Source organism: Limanda limanda, chromosome 2, assembly GCF_963576545.1.
Source record: "Limanda limanda chromosome 2, fLimLim1.1, whole genome shotgun sequence".
In the NCBI taxonomy this organism is placed as follows: Eukaryota; Metazoa; Chordata; class Actinopteri; order Pleuronectiformes; family Pleuronectidae; genus Limanda; species Limanda limanda.
This window is the reverse complement of record NC_083637.1, coordinates 17,531,867-17,553,661: the sequence shown is the minus strand read 5'-3', so window position 1 is coordinate 17,553,661 and position 21,795 is coordinate 17,531,867. Positions and strand designations below refer to the sequence as shown.

Genomic DNA, 21,795 nt, shown 5'->3' with positions numbered 1-21,795 from the left:
TGTCGATCTACACGTATAGTTAGAGAGGCTATAAAGAGGAAGCTGACCCCCAAGACACAAAACATCCAATGACCCTGAGGATGTGTCTGACTGGCGTTTTAAGAAACTACTCAAAGATAATGGTTGAGAATCTGTAAAATTTGTTTACATTATCAATAAAAAATATAAACAGGCCAATATGCAAATAGGGCTTAATTCAAGATTTCATATTGACTATTATTTTTTTAACCAGGATCGAAATTTATACTTCTCAGGCATAATTCGGGTGACACATTGTGTTAGAAAAGTAAAGAATCTTTTTGATAAATAGAAAGAAACTTTCAAAAAGCTTTTGGCTCTGCTCCAGCTGGGGAACTTCCTTCATCCTCATTTATCATCAGCTGACACCTTAATCAAGTCCCCTCCCTCACTCTATAAATGCAGCTGCAGACGTTGATGATTGTGAAGAGACACACATTACGAGTCTGTCTTTTCTCTTTAGAGTGACTGTTTTATACGTGTAAACCCAACATGGGAAACTCTCAGAAGGGACGTAAACCCAACATGGAAATGCTAACGGTCTCTAACTCTCAGGAGGGACACAAACCCAAAAGGACAACGGTCTCTGACTCTCAGAAGATACTGACAAAGGTCTCTAACTCTCAGGAGGGACGTAAACCCACAATGACAACGGTCTTTGACTCTCAGGAGGGAGGTGTGTACAGGATTCCTGCTCTTTGCTACAACAGCCAGAAGAAAACTCTTTTCGCCTTTGCAGAGAAGCGGAAGACTTCTACAGATTCCAATGCTGAATTACTGGTGATGAAAACAGGAAAGCGTAATGGGGACTCTAATGAGATTCAGGTAATTGCCTCAAAAGCATTCTTTTTTCTAATGGCTGAAATACATTACAGAACTAGATAGACCTTTATTTTATTATTTTATTTACACACCTCTGAATTGTGTCTTTTCTAGTGGTCGGACCTCAAAGAAGTGAAAAAGGCACATGTTTCTGGTCACCGTACCATGAACCCCTGCCCAGTGTATGAGAAGAGGAGTAACAAACTGTTCCTGTTTTTCATCTGTGTTCAAAATAAATGTACAGAAGAGATGCAGATAGATGGTAACTGCAACAAGGCTAAGCTCTGCTACATCACCTACGACGAAGATGAAAAATGGAGCGATGTGACAGATTTGACTCTGCACAAAAATCTGCACAAAAGAATCGGTAAATGGGCCACATTTGCTGTCGGGCCGGGCCATGGTATTCAAACGCAGAGCGGCAGTTTGATTGTTCCTGTCTGCGCTTATCCAAAAAAATAAAAAGGCTCCAAAATACCCTATTATTCACGTGCTAAATTTGCTCTCGCCCTGTACACTGATGGTCCAGAAAATGGGTGGCACTTTGGCAAAATGCTTAAAATCGAATCAGATGAATGTCAAATGGCAGAGCTCTTAGAAGACGAAGGCAACCACGTCTACTGCAACGCCCGTAGTAAGAGTGGCCATCGAGTGGAAGCTGTCAGTCGGAAGGGTGTCAAATTTTCCAACGTGACCTGCAGTATGGACCATGAGAACCTTTCTGAAACGGGCAAGTTCGGCTGTCAGGGGAGTGTGGTCTCCTTTCCAGCTATAGATGCAGGTACAGGGGCTGAAGACAACAGCAACAACACCTGGCTGCTCTTCACCCACACAAGCGATGTGAAAGAAAGAAATGATTTAGGAGTTTATCTGAACACATCCCCACAGGATCCAGAAAATTGGAGCGAACCCTGGATCATTAAAAAAGGAGCCAGTGGTTACTCAGACCTGGCTTATATTGGTGAGGGATTGTTTGTGTGTCTACTGGAGGGTGGGAAGGGGGAAGAAAAGGTGTCCGAGAAAACAGTTCACCAGATATCTTCTGTGATGTTTAGCTACAGACAGGTCGAGAAAGGCATTGTTCCACACACATGCACTCTAAAAGAAGGGCCAGAGCCGCCTCCACCTGCTGAGGAGGCTGAGGTCCTTCAGAGTGTGCAGGGCTCTCCTCAGGACTTTTTATGACTCTGTGGTGGCCTCAGCCATCTTCTACGCTGTGGTCTGCTGGAGGGGGGGTAGCACGGACAGAGACAGGAGCAGGCTCAACAGACTGATAAGAAGAGCGAGCTCTGTCCTGGACTGTCCTCTGGACTCCATTGAGGAAGTGGGGGACAGAAGGATGTTAGCCAAGCTGGCGTCCATCATGGGCAACACCTCTCACCCCCTACACAATGTGGGGTCCCTGAGCAGCTCCTTCAGCAGCAGACTGTTACACCCACGGTGTAAGAAGGAGAGGTTCCGCAGGTCCTTCATCCCGGCTGCAGTCAGGCTCTACAACACCAGCACCACCTGATAATGTTGTAGTCCCTGTCTATTATCTCTATCTCCACTCAACCTCGCACCATAGCTGTATTTGTATTTTTATTTTTCTTATTTATTTTTTATTTTTTACTCAGATCACTACTATGCACAATAATATTCAACACTTTACATCTATATTTATATCATGGTCACTTATAATGGTTAGATTGCAATATTTATATTTCCATTATGCTATCTTGTAGTATTATTTATATTATGGTCACTTACTTTTTAATTATTTTCTGTATCATGGTCACTACTGTTGGAAAATTACTTATAATATTTTTGTTTTCATTACAATAACACTCACATCATTCCACTTTCTCCCCAGTACCTGCTTTTGCACAGTGTCTGTTTTTGCATGTTTGTTTTTGTTTTTGTTTTTGTTTCTGTACTCTCATTATGTGTAGTTTAGTAGTGTACATATTGTGATCTTTTTTATTGTGCTTCGGCACTGTTATTTAAATTCTGTTTTCTCTTATTTTTGCTGTAACAAGTGAATTTCCACGTTGTGTGGATAAATAAAGAAATTTAATCTAATCTAATCTAATGATCAGTGATGTCAATTTCCGTACTGTTGTTATAGCCTACATAACATTTTGACTTTAAAGAGACTTCCAAGGCTCAATAGATAAAATGACTATTAAGTCAGGAGATCATAATCAAAGTTTAATTTATTAAAATGAATAAGAGCCACTATATTTTGTTTTATGCTCGCGTTTTGATTTTGTTTTGCTTTTGATTTCAGCTCGAACAACCATGAAAACGATGTGGCATTAGGTTATAACGTTCTTCTCCAATGTAATTCTTCTTTTGTTTCTGAAACCTTTTTTTTTTTTTTTAAGATTTGCTTGTGGCCCTCACAGGACTGTAACAAACATGACCAGTCATTTCATACAGACCAAATGGAATGATTGGCGGGTGTTCCTGTCTGTCACTAACCGACCTGCCTGCCTCCCAGTGCTCTCACTCTTCATAACTGCAGTCTTTAGCTGGCGAGACAAACATCGCTGAAGTAGAGACGACTGCCAACTAAGACCTAACTGTATAAGGGTTTGTTTGCATGTGTAAAGGAGTGGGGGGGAGAAGAAAGAAATTAAGCAGGTAGCCTCGTTGGTTTGTATCTACAACATGTTAAAACTTCTCTGTCTTTACAAACCATGACAATTGTGTAAATGTACAAAATAATGTGATTTCATTGAAGAGCAGAATGTTTGCAATATAAAAAACAATTAAAAGTTTCTTTTTCAGAAATGAATGTGCTTGTCACTGATTAACAGTCAAAATTGTTCCTCTGCAGGACTTCCAAAACACAGGAAACCGATCTGCCAAAATCTAAATCAGCAGGAAACTTATTTTTCCTGTTACCAATATCAATACAACACTGACTCCTGTCAAGTGAAAGGAAAGTCCCTCACATCACTCATTTGTTAAACATAACTATAGTCACGTAGACTTCAACCCATCTTTTTTTTCTCAGCAGACATTGACTTTAACCAGCTGGATATTATATTTTTTGTAATAATAAATATTTAAATATAAATATATTTTAGTTTATTGTAGGTTATATTTTTGTCTTGTGTTGTTCATTGGTCTTTCAGTTAGCAGTTTGAGCCATCAAGATATAAGCTAACAAGTATGCAATTAAGAACTTTTAAAATATGTAATTAAATGCAATCAGGTGTAGCCAGTACACCACTTTTACAATTTACACAGTGTCCTTTGAGGTTTAGTTGAGAATCTCTTTTTCTCAGTTCCTATATGGATTCGCTGTTTCTTTCCTTTGCTGAGTGTGTATGTGTGTGTGGTTTATATCTGTTTACAAAGCTAACAGTGGGTGAGCCCTGTTCAACAAGCCCTACCTCTCGGAGTCAGGCGTTCTGAAGCCCTATAAAATGTGGATGAAAGCTGAAGCCAAATTAATAAAGTTTAGCAGTATAAAGATGTGGCTTGTTACAGAGCGCAACATTAGAAACTGCCCTCCTAACTGACAGAAAACAACCTTGTATTTATGAGTTCCTGGCCATAGAACATCAAAGAAGATTGTGTGTTTGTATCCATTGCTATTTGCGTTTTAAGTTCTTACCCTCTCCCTACAGGGCCTTTACCTGATCCTTCATGTTTCTCCCACACTGATCTCAGCGCTCTCTGTCATAATAATCACGTAAGTTAAACCAATGAGCATTTAAAGACTAACACACATGGAGACCAGAACTTGAGGCCATAACCAAAGTTCACTCCAGCTAAGCAACCATGGCATGATGCATTACCTGGCACTGTTAAACGTTATTTTGGTTGATGCTCTGGTTATTGGCTGCGATTAGGTTTTATTCCACTTGGCAATGAAATAGTTGTTACTATTTCGGAAAAAAATGGTGGAACTTTTGTCACATAAGTTATTGACCAATAAAAGCTGAAAATAAAGTGCATGGATTCCTTTAAAGTGGACCTACTATGCTAATATTCCTATATATGTTTTTCTGGAGCTCCAGTCCAACAGCTTTGCTTGATTCACAGTTCAAATAAAGTCCTTATTTATCCCAAACTGCCTGGTAAGCAGCTCAGTTGAGCCTCTGACTGATAGTGTGTGACATAAAAGGTGCATTAAGTCCTTAAATCACAATCTGTTTATGAAAATGCCTTAAAATTCCAACTAAAGAACTGTCATAAAAACTAAAGCCAACATTGCAAGTTAAATATTATTCCTCTCTCATCAAATGACCAACAAAAACCTGTATGTAATGTCAACCTGCACCATTGACTATTTTTATATAGGAGTAGATAACTTGCAAATAATGCTGTTGTCGTAGAACCGTCTTTACTTGGAGCGAATTAAGAAATCTGTGCTTTGGGGAATTATCTCAAAAATTTTCTTCAGGAATCATCATGTAAAATGTTGAGATCTGTTTGGAGATTTATTGGTAATTATGGTAATAAGAAAAACTCAGTTTTTAGTCTTATGAAAGAGTCTTCCCAACGCACATATGAATCCATCTTGCTTTGTATCCCTATTGTTTTTTGAAGTGAATACTAACATTGTGTGGTTGCTGACAGTGCTTTCTCAACTTAGGGGGGAGGAACAACGTGAGACAAACTCAGTGCAGCTTTATATGAACTACTTTGGGCTTGGGCCAGATTCTGACACAAAATACAAAATCCCTGTCGAGTTCTGTCGGCTTTCTGTTGGGTGCATATGGTTGTAAGGGGCGGTGCTGAGCTACAGCATGACTCTGCACATTTACTTATTCCTGTTACAAGCTGTGAGCAACAGGGGAATTTAACACAGAATGGTTTTTGTTTCCTGGTTCAGACATTATTCTTACCTTTAAATGTTTTTGCTTGTTTGAAATGTGGTTGCGGACGTGACAAACCGGATGTTGGGAGCGGGTTCTAGTTACAAACTCAGAAAGCATTCTGTGATGGCGTTGGTGTGTCAGCCCATCATCAGAGTCACTGTGTGATGACAGTATCGTCACATATCTCAGAAAACACCTTGTCAAACTTGTCTGAAAGTTTGGCTTTCCTCAAAGAACCAAATACAGATTCTAAAATACGTTCTCCTCCCTATCTGGGACTGTAGTGCAACTCAAACTGTATAAATCCTGGTGGATGCATCATGTAAGAACACAGTGAACATCCCTCACCTCCGCAGTCACTCACATCAGCTGTCAAAGCAAACAGCCGGTTCCGAACAGACAGCTTATACAATGGACATTGGTTTAATAAGAGATCTATCGCTATTGTTGGAAAAAATTGGCTGCCCAGCCACAAGTAACTGTGACTGATACATAATTTTTTTCTTGAATTGCAGGAGCATCTTTACCAACTTGTAAAATCAACATGAGGCAATGTCTCTGTTTCACTTCCCCTGCTATTCCTGGTCCCTTCTCCTCCCTGCTGCTAAGTGAGCTGAAAGTTAATGAACTGAAACTAGGCTTGGGCGTATTTTCCCGCTTTTGTTTCCTGAAAAGCAGTTTAGTCTGGTAATTCCGAAACCGACAGCATCTGCTGATGTGCATGTTTTTGGAAAATAGTCTGGAGATGAGGGTTTTTCATTCATGAGCCCTCCATCTTTTTTTCTAAGGGTTGAAATACATGTGAATATTCAGAACTAGATTGACTTTTATTTTATTATTTTATTTACACACCTCTGAATTGTGTCTTTGCTAGTGGTCTGAGCTCAAAGAAGTGGAAATCGTCCCTTCTGTCCCTCTAGGGTCCCTGGCTTGGGTCCCCAGCATCTGTCAGCTCTACTTTTTTTTAATGAGCACCAGAGGAAGGAATGGATACAGTGTGTTATGGAAAATTCCACTGACCAGTGTCTAAGGTTGTGGAAATCCCCTGACGAGGTGTCTCACTGCTGTGACCTTGGCAAACAGGGAGTTTGCTACAGCGGACAGACAGAGCAGATAGACACAGAGGAGGATTTCATGTCTTATTTCATATTACGTTTTATGAAGCATCTCTTTGTATTAGTTCTGGCATGTCTTCTTCTTTTCATATTATGTGTTATCTAACGCCTCTTTGTATAAGTTCTGGCTTTTGTGAACTTGCGGCCAGTTGTTCCATTTTGAGCACCCGTGCTTGTTGTATAAACTCTGCAGAGCTTATTATTATAAAGACTCAAAAGCAACTCCAGTCTGAGAATTTAATTATTTCAAATCTCAAGATGAATTTAATCACAAGAGCAACAGGGCAGAGTGGTGCGGAGCAACAGAAACAAGGGAAATGGGAGGAGGAGAGGAAAGAGGGATATTTGTGATGTTTACGGACTGCAGGGTGGTGCTGTTTATGTTCTGGCTTCCTGGTCATACTCTTGCTGTTTTTGAATATTATGTAGTCGCTCTACTGCATACGATTTTTCCAAACTGACCTGCAGTAAGGAGCATGAGAAGCTTTTTGAAACGGGCGAAGAAGGCTGTCAGGGGAGTGTGGTCTCCTTTCCAGCTAAAGATGTATGTACGGGGGCTGAACTCCCCAGCAACAACACCTGGCTGCTCTTCACCCACACAAGCCATAAGAAAAAAAGAAAAGATTTAGGAGTTTATCTGAACAAATCCCCACAAGATCCAGACAAATGGAGCAACCCCTGGATCATTAACGAAGGAGCCAGTGGTTACTCAGACCTGGCTTATATTGGTGAGGGGTTGTTTGTGTGTCTACTGGAGCGTGGGGAGCCCAACGAAACATATTACGGGATATCTTCTGTGATGTTTAGCTACGAGCAGGTCGAGGAAGGCATTTGACAGTGATGTCAATTTCCATACTGTTGTTATAGCCTACATAACATTTTGACTTTAAAGACACTTCCAAGGCTCGATAGATATAATGACTATTAAGTCAGGAGATCATAATCAAAGTTTAATTTATTAAAATGATTAAGAGCCACTATATTTTATTTTATGCTCGCGTTTTGATTTTGTTTTGCTTTTGATTTCAGCTCTAACAACCATGAAAACGATGTGGCATTATGTTATAACGTTCTTCTCCAATGTAATTCTTCTTTTGTTTCTGAAACTTGTGATTTTTCTATGGCCCTCACAGGACTGTAATAAACATGACCAGTCATTTCATACAAACCAAATGGAATGATTGGTGGGTGTTCCTGTCTGTCACTAACCGACCTGCCTGCCTCCCAGTGCTCTCACTCTTCATAAGTGCAGTCTTCAGCTGGCGAGACAAACATAGCTGAAGTAGAGACGACTGCCAACTAAGACCTAACTGTGTAAGGGTTTGTTTGCATGTGTAAAGGAGTGGGGGGGAGAAGAAAGAAATTAAGCAGGTAGCCTTGTTGGTTTGTATCTACAAAATGTTAAAACTTCTCTGTCTTTACAAACCATGACAATTGTGTAAATGTACAAAATAATGTGATTTCATTGAAGAGCAGATGGTTTCCAACATGAAAACAAATTAAAAGTTTATCTTTCAGAAATGATTGTGCTTGTCACTGATTTACAGTCAAAATTGTTCCTCTGCAGGATTTCCACCCACAGGAAACCGATGATCTGCCAAAAACTAAATCAGCAGGAAACTTATTTTTCCTGTTACCAATATCAATACAACACTGACTCCTGTCAAGTGAAAGGAAAGTCCCTCACATCACTCATTTTTTAAACATAACTATAGTCACATAGACTTTAACCCATCTTTTTTTTCTCAGCAGACATTGACTTTAACCAGCTGGATATTATATTTTTTGTAATAATAAATATTTAAATATAAATATATTTTAGTTTATTGTAGGTTATATTTTTGTCTTGTGTTGTTCATTGGTCTTTCAGTTAGCAGTTCGAGCCATCAAGATATAAGCTAACAATTATGCAATTAAGAATTTTTAAAATATGTAGTTAAATGCAATCAGGTGTAGCTGGGCCAATTTTCTGATGAACTCTCTTTCCAACGTGTCACTCAGTTAAATCTGCTTTTTAAATATTGAGGTGTTGTTGATAAATGGATTTGAGACTCTGGTCTAACAGTGTCTAGGTCTCAGGGTCTCAGTTAGACCTCAGAGAGTCCCTTTTGCTGCTATGGATACATTCCCAGCTCATCGGTGACACTGCTGTGTCTACGTCATCTGTCTATTCCTGCAGTGCTGAGGTCTAACGACTCCCTCTTTCTTCTAAATATTTACACTCCACTCCAACCTGCCACTGAGTTCAAGCTCATCTCAGGGGCTGTGCTCACTTTTCTCTGTCCGGCTTTAATGTTCCACACTCAATGGAGATACACAGAGATTTTGGAAACAAGTGTGTAAGTGTGCTATAATTGAATGAAAATCAAATATGAATGGTTGTTTGAGTGGAAGGCAGATGTTTGCGTACGGACGAATATCTGATACGACCAACATGATTTTCCTCAACACATTTGACGGATAAATGTATCTAGTGCAAAACAGTCAATATGGTAAAACTGACTGTACTTATTACATATATAACTAATGCAAAATTAGTTGTTGATAGATTGAAGTAAACACTGGGACATCTTCATGTTTCAGAAAGTTGAGATACGTTAGAGGTCAATTTATTATAACCCGAAAAATATGTTTCACCACTTGTGAGGGTTGTTAGGCATTGATGTGCTTTTACAGGTGAACACTGGAAAGCACATTCAGAATCTTTGTATTTGTCGTTAACTCTGACCAACTCATCATTTAGCTTTTTATGTTTCCATGTTGTTCTTGTAAGGATATTGCCTTGACTTCCCTTCATTGAGGACAGTCACAGTGTCAGGCTGATATCACCTGGCGACCAGATGACCAGATGTATTTCATGTGCACTACATGCTGACAGAGCAAACACTGCACATGTTACTTATTTGAGCTGCAGAGATGTAAACAAGAACCGCGTGTGTTGCTACATGCCTGTGCTGAGTGAGGTGGACCCACCTTCTAACATGATGTGCAAAACGTCTGTTTCTCTCTCACACACACACACACACACACAGTTCTGTCTCCATTCAGAATACATTACATTGATTTACAATGATTTCCTGGAGACCTACTCTACGCTTATCCATAGTTACTATACTTACCTAATCCTAACCTTAACCTGAACCTAACCTTAAATTTAACCATGACCTAAACTTAAACTTAACCTAAACTTAAAACATGACTTCACCTTGAAATGTAATGATTTAAATTATTGGGGCTTACTTTTTGTCCCCATGAGAAAGTCAAGTCCCTATAATGAGATTTAGGTCCCCGCAACATAATATATGGAACCACACACACACACACACACACACACACACGCACACACACGCACACACACGCACACACACGCACACGCACACACACGCACACACACACTCTCACACACACACAGACTTTTTTAACATTTTTAGGAAAGCTGACCAATCATCAACAGTCACATCTGAACACTTTAAGTCTCCTCAGTACTATTACTACTTCTATTATTATTACTATTATTTATATGTTTTAGTTGCTCACTTCGCTCAGATCTTTCAATACATTTACTATTTCATAAATAAGTAAAACTCTCAACAAAAGGTTATATGAAAACAAAGACAGCCTAATGACCTTCATTATTCAATTGTGTTTATGAATAATGATAAACCCTTCAAACTGCACAGACGGTGTAAATACCATCACATTTTTATTCCGAACCTTATAAGAGCCGTAAAATATTATTTATTCAACATCATTTGCGTCAAGAAAACACACAAATACATTGGCCAAGTTGTAAGATTAGGCCATAGCCAGAGTTATATATATAAAGAGTTTATTTAGCGGGGAAGAAGATTCAGTTAATTTCTCTGTGAGTTCAGACATTCAGGGGCATCATTAGATCATCAAATCAAATTAAATCAGAGGAAATGTTTAAAGATGCCAACAGGAACAGAGGATAACTGAGTAACAGGGGAGTTGGGTAGGATTCCGCGCAGCGACACAGGAGGCATGAAGTTTGGAGGCAGAGGTGCGACGAGTGCGCAGCGTCCCGGGTGGAGATGTTCAAAGGTTCGAGACGAGGGGAAACTCTTGGAGAGAAGCGACGGGAGCTTAGGTATAATCCGGTTCACAGGTGGGAGGCTGGGACTAGTGAGGGGTCTTAAACCCCCTGCTGTTTCCAGGTCAAGACCCTGGAGACAGGAAACCATCCTGCGCCCTCCGAGCGGAGGAAACACCGACATGCGACTGATGCGCTCTTGCGCCTCGGACTCCTTCACCGTTCCCAGAAGGAAGCGTCGCCTCTTGAAGCGTTTCCTCCGCCGAAGAAAACTCCCATTCTCAAACATATCTGCGGACATGGGATCCAGGGTCCAGTAGTTTCCCTTCCCGGGATTCCCAGGCTCCCGGGGCATCTTCACGAAGCAGTCGTTCAGAGACAGGTTGTGCCGGATGGAGTTCTGCCACGCGGGGAATTTCTCCCGATAATACGCGAAGCGCATGCTGATAAAATCGCATATGTCACTGAGGGTCAGCCTCTTCTCCGGGCTCTGCAGGATGGCCATGGTGATGAGAGCGATGTACGAGTAGGGGGGCTTCGCCGAGGACCCCCCCCGCACAGAGAAGCCTCCATCCTCCCGCAGCCGAGGAGCGAGGGAGGACGCGCTCTGCTCCAAGTCTGCCTTCGTGTTACTGAGCAGTGACACACATGTGTTCCTCACATCTCCATGACCTCCATTATCTGTCTGTCCCTCCACGTCAATGTCCGTCTCCAGCTCCATAAAGTCCAAGGTCATGGTCCCCAGAGTGTCCAGGTGGCCGAGCGCCTGTTTTGGACGAAGCAGGCGCAAACGCCCTTCTCCCCTTTCATTCACTAAGAGTTACGCATCTGACTGTATCCTCCACTTTTCAGCCCCCACTGCAAACTTCCTCCTCCTCATGTTCCTCCTGAACACAGCAATGAGCTGAGACATGAAGCTTCAGATCTTTCATGGTCCTGTAGCATTAACTGATGATTGGTAATCCACTCAGTTATATGATCAAATTAATGGTTTGTACAATATTTTGTTTATTTAGATTTATAGGCCCATTATAGCGTGTACTTTCATGAAGTTCATAGTCCACATGTGTATTGATTAACAGCGATGGGAGTTAAAGATTCCAACTTAAACTCCATTTTTAATCAGAGGACCCTAAATGGAGATTGGCTCTAATAATAAATTATGTTGTTGACTTTTATCATTGACTTAATTTGTGATCAGCTTTGTAAATTATCAATGTGGAGCCAACTTTAACTTAAGCTATGAATATGAGCAATTATTTGTAGAAGCTCAACATCCTTTTACATTAAACAATTACTTAATCCACAAAGTAATGATTGTCGAGCTGTAAAAGTCCTTTTGCCCATAGTGTCCTCTTGCACATTATCTGTATAAAACGTATACCAATTATATCATATTACAGTATTACATATGCCTCTTAGTGTGAAAATCATTAATTCTATACTTATATATATATATGGATATGTCTATTTCAATATTTGCAATATCCATTTTAATGTCATTATAATAATTCACATCTGAACTCAGGTGTATATAATGTATATATTCTTTCTATTTTTATAAAAACACATTTATTTGATTGCCTTTTATAGTCTTGTCTACGTGATTCTATCTGCTGCTTCCACTAATTAATATCCCCAGTGTGGGATCAGTGAAGTGTTAGCTTATCTTATTTTTTTTAAATATTAGCCTCTGGAGTGATCTACTAAACTGAAGTTAAAGTTCTCAGTTACTTCCCATCACATGTTTATTAGGGCCCGAGCACTGACATGCACTGACAGGTGAGGCCCTATTGAAATTGTAAGGATTCTTTTTTTTCTTTTTTTTCAGGCAAATTAATTGGCTCTTTGTGGGCTTTAACATGCTCACATTCTTACAAAAATTTGCAGAAAGTTAGAAGGTGGTGAAAATTTAGGTATTCTGGAGGAATTTTCAATGGGCGTCGCAAAATGGCTCAACGGTGCCCCCAGAGACCCCCGGAACATGTTCACATTGACCGATCTTCACAAAAAATCGATACACATGTGTATCATGACCAGACAAACAAAAAAGTATTTAGGTGCATTTGAAAAACGCAACAAGAAGCCTGCTATTTTGCAATTAGTGGCCATTTGGCCATATTCCACATTTTTACTTTGAGGTAATTGTACCAGGGCTTACATCAGATCGACTTCAAATTGAGATGAGTGTAATCACAACAAGATGAGATACAAACTAACTCAAAGATAGATTTTTTGTCACAAGGTGTGACCGTGGCGTCAAAGTTTGATTACACGCCAACGCGATGTATTGTATCGCAGACATACATGGACCATGAGTCCTCTGATGCTGAGCCGTCAACAAACAACTCCACTCCTGCAGTGACAGTGTCAGTGGTCAAAGATAAAAGTGATCTTTATGTCTTGCAAAGGTGACCTCTCTCTCTCTCTCTCTCTCTCTCTCTCTCTCTCTCTCTCTCTCTCTCTCTCTCTCTCTCTGTCTCTCTCAGAATTGAGACATTTCCTCAAGCCGTGTAATCATTGAGGTAAGGCGAAGGTTCATCCTTCGCCAAAGGAGACGATGTTGACATAACTCCACTGCGCATTGTCCTATCACCACCAAACTTCTGCCTCATGATCAGAGTTCAAGCCTGAACAGCTCTATGTGTCAATATTTCCAATTCCTTATTTCCTTATTTTTTCTTGCAACGCTTCTTAATGCATGTGCTCAAACCCGCCTAGTGCTGCCTTGCAGTCCTAGAAATTTTAGAAATTGTATTTTATAGTTGTTACTTTCCAGGGTTGAGCAATCCTGGTTCTTATTATGGTGTATTGTTGCCATGGATACGGCTGGTTTAATCAGATCAAAGTCACAAATGTACATATCGGAATTCTAGGATGCATTGTAAGATTGTATGTCCTCTGATCCTTTGATCCTTTGATGTAGGTATGTTTAATGTAAAACATACTCCAACTTGTTTTAAAAGAAATGCAGTAGATAAACCAGCAGCTCTGCCACCAGTAGCTGACATACGCTGCCTGTGTGAACAACAGACAACCAACACATAGCTGATCTACGGCAACCTCAGCGGGTGAGTCCAGAGTGTTTGGGGATTGACAGTGTAGACTTGTCGCGATCAACGGGTTTCCGACCACTGTACCAAAGGATATGTGCTATGCCTCTCCAGTTTCCCCCTGTCCTCTAGTGTATTCTATTGTTCTTTTTCATATCTCCGTGCAGGCATTATGTTTTCTGGTTGTCCGTACGTATGTGCCATTCTAGTGAACACAATATATTTCAAGAACGCTGTGAAGTAATTTCCTCAAATTTGGTAAAACAATTCACCTGGACGTCAGATAAACTGATTCGATTTGGTTATCAAATGTCAACAGCCAAAGTCACTGACCTCACAAAGCACGATTTTTCGTCACAAGGTGTGACCGTGGCGTGGCGTCAAAGTTTGATTACATGCCATTAAAACACGATGTTCTGTATCGCAGACATACATGGACCGTGAATCCTATGATGCTGAGCTGTCAACAAACAACTCCAATCCTGTAATGACAGTGGTCAAAGATCAAAGTGATCTTTATGTCTTGCAAAGGTGACGTCTCTCTCTCTCTCTCTCTCTCTCTCTCTCTCTCTCTCTCTCTCTCTCAGAATTGGGACATTTCCTCAAACCGTGTAAACATTGAGGTAAGGCGAAGGTTCATCCTTCGCCAAAGGAGACGATGTTGTCATAACTCCACTGCGCATTGTCCTATCAGCACCAAACTTCTGTCTCATGATCAGAGTCCAAGCCTGAACAGCTCTATGTGTCAATATTTCCTCAGTCATTATTTATTTTTTTCAGGCAAAACGCTCGCAACGCTTCTAAATGCATGTGCTCGGGCCCGCCCAGTGCTGCTTTGCAGTCCTAAAAATTTTAGAAATTGCATTTTAGAGTTGGTACTTTCTAGGGTTGAGCAATCCTGGTCTTAATACATAATAGAAAAAAGGTCCTTAAATAATACTATTTGCAAAAAACTATGCTATTATGTTTTTCAATGGGGTCTACTTAAATTGTATGTTGTTTATTATTGACTTTTGGTCTTGCTGGTTTAATCCGCAGCTCCTTCAACAGATGAAGCGTCTCATTTGTTATCTCTGTCGTCTTTACAACCTGCCACAACATCCAGATGTAGAAATGCCACTACCTGCTGGTCCAATCAATCAAGAGCAAAAGGTAGGAACTAAAAGCAAGATTGAAATCTTCTGCCTTTTTTTTTTACATTTCCACAGTGTAGACTTTGAAAATAACCTACATTTATGTGAACTGAACTGATATAAGAAATTGATCCATCTGTATGGAATACGGCAATATCCCTGGAAAAATAATATAACCTCATTAGTTGTTTTTGTGAACAGAAATTATCTATGTGTGTATTCATATTGAGCAGGGAAGTGAGACCTAATCACAGGAGACATTCTGTGCTGTCCACGTGTTAGTACCTGGTCTGAACAGGGCCTAAGCTTCACAAAGCTTTTCCTATGTGCTTAGGGAGAGTTGTTTTATCCATTTTCATGTTGATAATGTTTAAATGTGTAATTGTGTGCATTCATAAATGAGTAAGACTACTTTCAGTAGTCACCTGTGTGATAAAGCTTTGTGATCTGTAGGGTGCAGTCTCTGGCTCGACGCAAGCCTCAGACCGCCTAATGAAGGGACTCAAACAGATCTACAGATCACATGGTTACAAGACAGGTCACTACTCGGACATCCATTTTTATTGTTCCAAGCTCTAATCATCAGATTGAAGTTAACTTCTTTGTTTGTGTTGTTCACATCGCAGGTATTTATGACGTCGAACTAGTCAATGACAGCCTTTATGAATGGCATATCAAATTAAAGATGTAAGTTTTCCCTTTTTTTACAATTTCAATTTTGCAATATATTGTGTATTCTGTTATATTTGACCTTGCCATTTGTCATTACAGGGTAGACCCAGATAGTCCTTTGCATAGTGACTTGCAGGTCTTAAAAGAAAAAGAAGGAGTGGACTACATTCTGCTCAATTTCTCTTATAAAGTGAGTCTTGTGATGATTTTTCTCAATTAGTTTTTGGAGTAAAAAAAATTCTCAAAACTGACATTTTTCTTTTCTTCATTTGACAGGATAATTTCCCCTTTGATCCACCTTTTGTACGGGTTATTTCCCCTGTGCTGTCCGGAGGGTGAGTGTGTCATGATCTCCTGCTGCCCAGTTCACGTATGAAGAAAGAGTTCTCGCTGATCTTACACAGCGCTGCAAACTTGTTACAATAATAATTTGTCCAACTGTGTTGTTTTTAGGTGCAGTATGGAATTAAAGTAATGATCCTACTGCATAGTCCAGAATGTTTTTTTGAATGATTGGCTGTGAATCATCAGCTCTGACACTAAAAGAAACACTCATACACCAACACAATCAGGCTTGCAGGAGCTGTGCATATATTCCCTATTATAAGGTTTGTCATGGTGAGGCATTGTCATTTTTTTATCATCGTTGGCTGGTCTACTGTATTTCTTACTCCGCATTTGCCTGTAATCCAGTAAATTCTCAGGTTCAGACACAAAAAGCAGAATGCCTGTCAGGTTGATGCGGCCCACTCAAGGGTGGTTGATTTAAGCACCAGTTCATCTGTGTGTGGTGGGGGGGAGAGGGTGATCGGGTCGCTACAGTTTTTGTTGACTGCTGTTGCTTATGATCGCTGTCATTCTTTAAATTATGAGTTGTGCACCTTTGAAATAAGTTGATACCTTTTACATCAATTAAATCATTTTGATGTATCCTGAATCTCAGTTGATGTTGAGTCAGACAAAGTAAACCAGACCTGACCTCAGCCTCTCATGTGAATACTTCTTTGCCAAATGTAAATATCTGCTTTAAAATGTTTAATTATCATCTTTAAACTTTAATTTCAGGTATGTTCTAGGAGGAGGAGCCTTGTGCATGGAACTTCTCACCAAACAGGTGTTTGATCATTAGTGTGCTATTATGGCGTCTTACGTTTTATGATGTGATTTTTCTTGTCTTGATAATAAATAATAAAACCAACAAAGGGCGTGGATTCATGGCTGACTTGTGTGGTTTTGTGTTTTTCAGGGCTGGAGTAGTGCCTATTCCATAGAATCTGTCATTATGCAGATAATTGCAACTCTGGTGGAAGGAAAAGCCAGGGTGAAGTTTGGAGCCAAAACGGTAGGTATATTAAAAATGAATAAAGCTGCATAAAATGTTGTTTGACCACATCTAAAGGGGAATAGTAGGGATATTCTCTAACAACTAGTTTCCCTGGCCATGCAACCAAAATGAACTTATGATTTAGACTACTTGACTATTCTCAAAGAAAGAAAACAGTCAAACAGTGTAAATGTATCACAGCGTAATCAGGATCCTAGTGTCTCCAGGTGAATGTCATATTGGTCTGCTGAGTGTGGCTAACTTTGGCCCCAGCAACAACCTCCTTTTTCTGAATGTTAACATCCACATGCTTGTGGTGACTGTGATCTCACCTTGTGCCATTTAAGTGTTTACATGTCAGTATATTCTTACACAGCCTAAAACCAACCTCTTTTCCCCTTTTTTAAATATAATATCAAAGGGCTGAAGCTCTCGCTAGTAGCGATTGGTTGAGTAACATCTTGGAAAAAAATCATTACCTGTATGTAAATTAATAGATATTCTAAATATGAATATTTTTTTACCAACTAGTATACCTGGTGGCCAAGTTATTATCATTTAGTTGACAAATCTCCCACTTCTGTAGTTTATAGTTCTGAACAGACACATGAAGGCAACACAGACAACTTTGGCAAAGGAAGTTTCAGTGTATTATCTGTCACTTCAGCTGCAGTAGAGGCTCAAAGATGTTACTGACATAAAAATGATGAATGCATATTAGAGAGACGGGTGCATTCACATTGGTCATGTTTTGCGAACAGTAGAAAGAGACAGGGGAGTGAGAGATGGGCAATGACAGCATTGCAGCAAGATCTGAACCATCGTTTGTTACAGTAATTTCTTGCATTGCAGGACATTTACAGAGCATTGTTTGTTTTTCAGAACCAGTACAATCTTGCCAAAGCACAAGAGTCATACGAATACCTTGTGCAAATCCACGAGAAGAATGGTAAGTGTCAGTTTGTCAGAGTAAGTTTCATATTTATTTTGTGGACTCACTGTGGTAAAGATCGTAGGCAAACAGTTTTTCTTTTGTCTGTTCTTCCAGGCTGGTACACACCACCTAAAAAATACGGATAAAGAGCTGCCGCCACGATGCACAGGAAACATGTCTTTGGGTCAAAGAATCTTGTTTTCTTTGGAATATCTCCCCCTGTCTGACTTAACTGGGAATATATCATCTTTCTCGCGAAAAAACATTATTTGGCAAATGTTGTTTTTTTATTTGAGCATCCTAGACAATACATGAGCCAAGAAATTTTAAAAATTGTATTTTATAGTTGGTACTTTCATTACTGTTGTTTTTTTGACGTTTGAAGAATCAGTCACCATTTACTCAAATTTTATTTTATTTGGCAGCCTTTTACCCCTGAAACACCAAAAGTGTTTGGTGGACTCAAACACTTCACCCTCCCCTCCATCGACATAGTGGTAATTAGATAATGAGTGAATTTTAATTATTATTATTATTGAATATTAAATTGTTTTTATGTTGCATTTTTTTTATTATTGAATATTAAATTGTTTTTATGTTGGAAAAATAAACCCTGTCTGTGACAATTCCTTTTCATTGATGGTGTAAGTTTATGCATCCATTACCTTATAGAATGGATGAAATACATCAGAACATCATGCAGCAGATTAAAACCCATCATGACTGAATCAGCCAGACATGTTGTTCTGATGAAACAAGAACTAGCCACCTAGCTAAAAGACAACTAGCCACCTAGTTCTTACTGTATTTATTCAACAATATTATATTTATTCAACAATATTAATTATCTTTTGAAATTGCAATGTCAACATGTCAACAGCAGGTGAAACTGGTTTGGGCTGAAGTATGTTTAATGATACATTTTATAGAGCTTAGTCTTTTTATGTTGTTGGCCAAAACAATGCTCATTTCCCTCAGTTCCTCTTCACTTGACGTTTTGGCTCATGGTGAGAGCTCTCTCTGGCTGTTAAAATCAGAAGACGTAATACATTTTGAAATAATAGCTGCACTGTATCAATCTGCGTGAGGCCACCCACTTGGTACACAGGTCACTACTGCAGGGTGGGCTAAGGAAACTGTGGGAAGCCTCATTAATGAACAATTCTTTCCCCTCACATACAGTTTACTGTGATAGGTTATGTGTAGGGCACCTCTCTAAAACTATTTTCTAATTGTATTTTAGTGTGGGTGTAATATTTAGATCAAGACCGGGCAGTGCTCATGCAGCTACACACATGAAAGAGCCGGGAAACAGAGTGTTATATGCAGACTTTAATACAAACCAAAACCCATCCAAGTTCACACAGAGAGGGTTTCTTTACTCACAGGAAAAAAATGCACCAACGTTAGCAGCAACAATCCAAATAAACACAGAGATAAACAAACATCCAAAAAATAAGTTAGAAATGATGACGGACACAACAAAAAAAAAAAATTTAACTTGTGTAACTAAATATGTGGCAGACAGACTTGCTGTCAAGGCCAAGATGAAGTTAATTATTTTGCAGTGAATAACAGTGAACACAACACTGAGCTCAGGTTGAAGTTTCATGGTCCTGCACAGAGATAACTTTGTATTGCAGCTGTTGTTGGAGACCAACAACCATTATACACAAGCAACACTGAAGCTATTGAGATGAAAACTCAACAATTATGAGTAAACTTTCCACAGAATGTGTGTAGTTCTTACAGTAGCACTACAGAATCCCGTTTATTTGTGCTAAATGACTCTGAGCTCTGCTGCAAACTGTCTGTGCTCTGTGCTCACAAACAGAGGGAAGACAAAACCAATCAACTGAATAAACTTTATCAGACATGCTACATACAAGGACCAGTGCAGGAAAGATAGAGGTGCAGACCACTCTTTGACAGTGTCCATTTTTAAGTTTGAGAAGGTTCTAGTTTTAAAGGATTTTTGCCAGTTTATTGATTTAGTTAATTTATACTATATATATATTTTGTAAATTAATTCTGCTGTCTGAGGTGCAAAACTGAGGCAGTGAAACTAATTTAAATACCCTGAGTCAAGTAAAATACAAGAGGCTGGTGTTGGTTCTTTCTTTTTTGCGTTAACATCTGTACTGAATTGTTGAGGACAAAGAACAACAGCAAAGACAGGGTACACTCTTGTGCTGGTGTGTGCACAGATCCGTCACACGTGGACATTAAAAGCCTTTTCTCTGTGTAGGTTCACTAGGTTGTGTGTTTCCGTTGAGCTGAGGTCAGCCTCACCAAGTTTCCACACCTGAGGCAGCATGAGTTGGAGTTCCCCTCTTTCCTGGGGATATGCCAGCAGTTGACACAGCGCACTCTGTACTTCTTATACCTTGTAAAGCGATACAGGGGTGATTAGAGTGATTATATGAATGTACTTAAATGAAACGCACTCTGGCTTTACATGACATTATTATAACATTTTTAATAATACCACCAAGTGTACCATGAAGGATTTCTCTACATCATGAAATATATGTGTGTATGTGTAAATATATGATTAATATGAGTTACCTTATCCCACAGGCATTACAGAGCGGGGTCCCATCCTCTGCATCTCTCCACATGGGCGTCTTCCTGGTGCCGCACGATTCACAGACTTTATCCTCTGATGCAGCAGAGAGAAACAATCTTAATGCAACCAGTTTATTCGTATATATAAAGAAAAAGAGAAAGAGAAAGTGTGTGTTCAACCATAAATTAAAGACACATTCAATTAGATTATTAATCTGTATTATTTGACGTCATTCTGTGACTCAAACATATTTGTTAATGTTGGATGCAAATGTTCTCATCTGTAAACGATCAGTCAAACAAATGTAACATTTTTGTCACTGTGATAAACTTCAAGTTATTCCTGATAATCCTCCTGTTAGAATTCCAACGATGTAAAGATATTAATGGTTGTACAGCTGATGCTAAAAAATAACATGTTTGAACATCCCGTCCACTTTGACTCACTTTTCTCTGTATTTGCTACTTGGCATGAAGGGCACTTGTCATGATAAACACTATGGTGTTAGAATTTTAACACAGCAGTTTCACCTAAGATTGACAAATGTTTAAACACTGTCCTAAGCAAATGATGCTGTTGCCTTACACGTTGTAATAAAAGTGGCACCCCCTAGTGGAGAAAATTGGAATTTCTGCAGGGAAAATGATCTACATGATACACATTTACTTTGAATATTTTTCCCTTTTCTCCTTGTAGGTTATAGAAACTGTATTTAGAGACACGCCTGTGATTTTCAGTTCATACAAATAATCAACTTGACTTGACAAGATTCATGATTATTTAATTAATGAGATACTTGTAGGACTCAACATTACTCTTTGGAGCAGGTGTAGTAAGGTATGCAAAGCTTCACCGAAGAGTGTAGGTACTCAGTGTTACTCACTAGAAACCGTCATGTCACTCTCCTCCTCTGAGCTGCAAGTTTTGAGGGTTTTCTGGGATGTCCGTGTCCTCAGCCTCGGCTTTCTCACACACTTGAAGAGCTCCTTGCTGTGAAGGGTACGCGTGCAGCAGACACCAGCAATGTGTGATAATTCTATACATTTAAATCCCCGTCTTCTAAAGTCACACACACACACACCAAAAAATGCAGTAAATCTGTCAGTACCTGTACTTTGAAGTTATGAGGAGCCGACACTGCTCCCTGCTGTCGTCCAGCTCCGAGCCCATCCTGAACGTCACTCCCTGGATGTCGGGGTCTTGGATGTCAACACTCCGGCTGGGATGAGGTTGTTTTCGTGGAGTCTTGGTTCTCCACTGCCAGGAAGATGGAGGAGCAATTTC

The 21,795-nt window shown here is 39.7% G+C and overlaps 3 protein-coding genes across 3 annotated transcripts; 2 read left to right on the top strand and 1 right to left on the bottom strand.

Annotated features, from left to right (window-relative positions):
- The first annotated feature begins 457 nt into the window (after window positions 1–457).
- LOC133021465 (sialidase-2-like) lies at window positions 458–3,615 on the top strand. The gene is given in 2 exon segments (XM_061088328.1): window positions 458–843; window positions 955–3,615. Coding segments are annotated over 2 exon segments (1,404 nt in total). The 5' UTR covers window positions 458–510; the 3' UTR covers window positions 2,026–3,615.
- A 7,032-nt stretch (window positions 3,616–10,647) lies between these two features.
- On the bottom strand, window positions 10,648–11,883 carry LOC133018505 (forkhead box protein D1-like). The gene is made up of 2 exons (XM_061084881.1): window positions 11,869–11,883; window positions 10,648–11,592 (listed from the first exon to the last, which is right to left on the bottom strand). Exons 1-2 carry the CDS (start codon window positions 11,881–11,883, stop codon window positions 10,687–10,689), a joined length of 921 nt encoding a protein of 306 aa, XP_060940864.1. The 3' UTR covers window positions 10,648–10,686.
- Window positions 11,884–14,312: 2,429 nt separating this feature from the next.
- LOC133018495 (ubiquitin-conjugating enzyme E2 Q2-like) lies at window positions 14,313–18,088 on the top strand. Its single transcript, XM_061084868.1, has 10 exons — window positions 14,313–14,363; window positions 14,918–15,031; window positions 15,466–15,550; window positions 15,639–15,699; window positions 15,784–15,874; window positions 15,961–16,019; window positions 16,750–16,798; window positions 16,931–17,026; window positions 17,891–17,957; window positions 18,057–18,088. Exons 1-10 carry the CDS (start codon window positions 14,313–14,315, stop codon window positions 18,086–18,088), a joined length of 705 nt encoding a protein of 234 aa, XP_060940851.1.
- The last annotated feature ends 3,707 nt before the right edge of the window (window positions 18,089–21,795 follow it).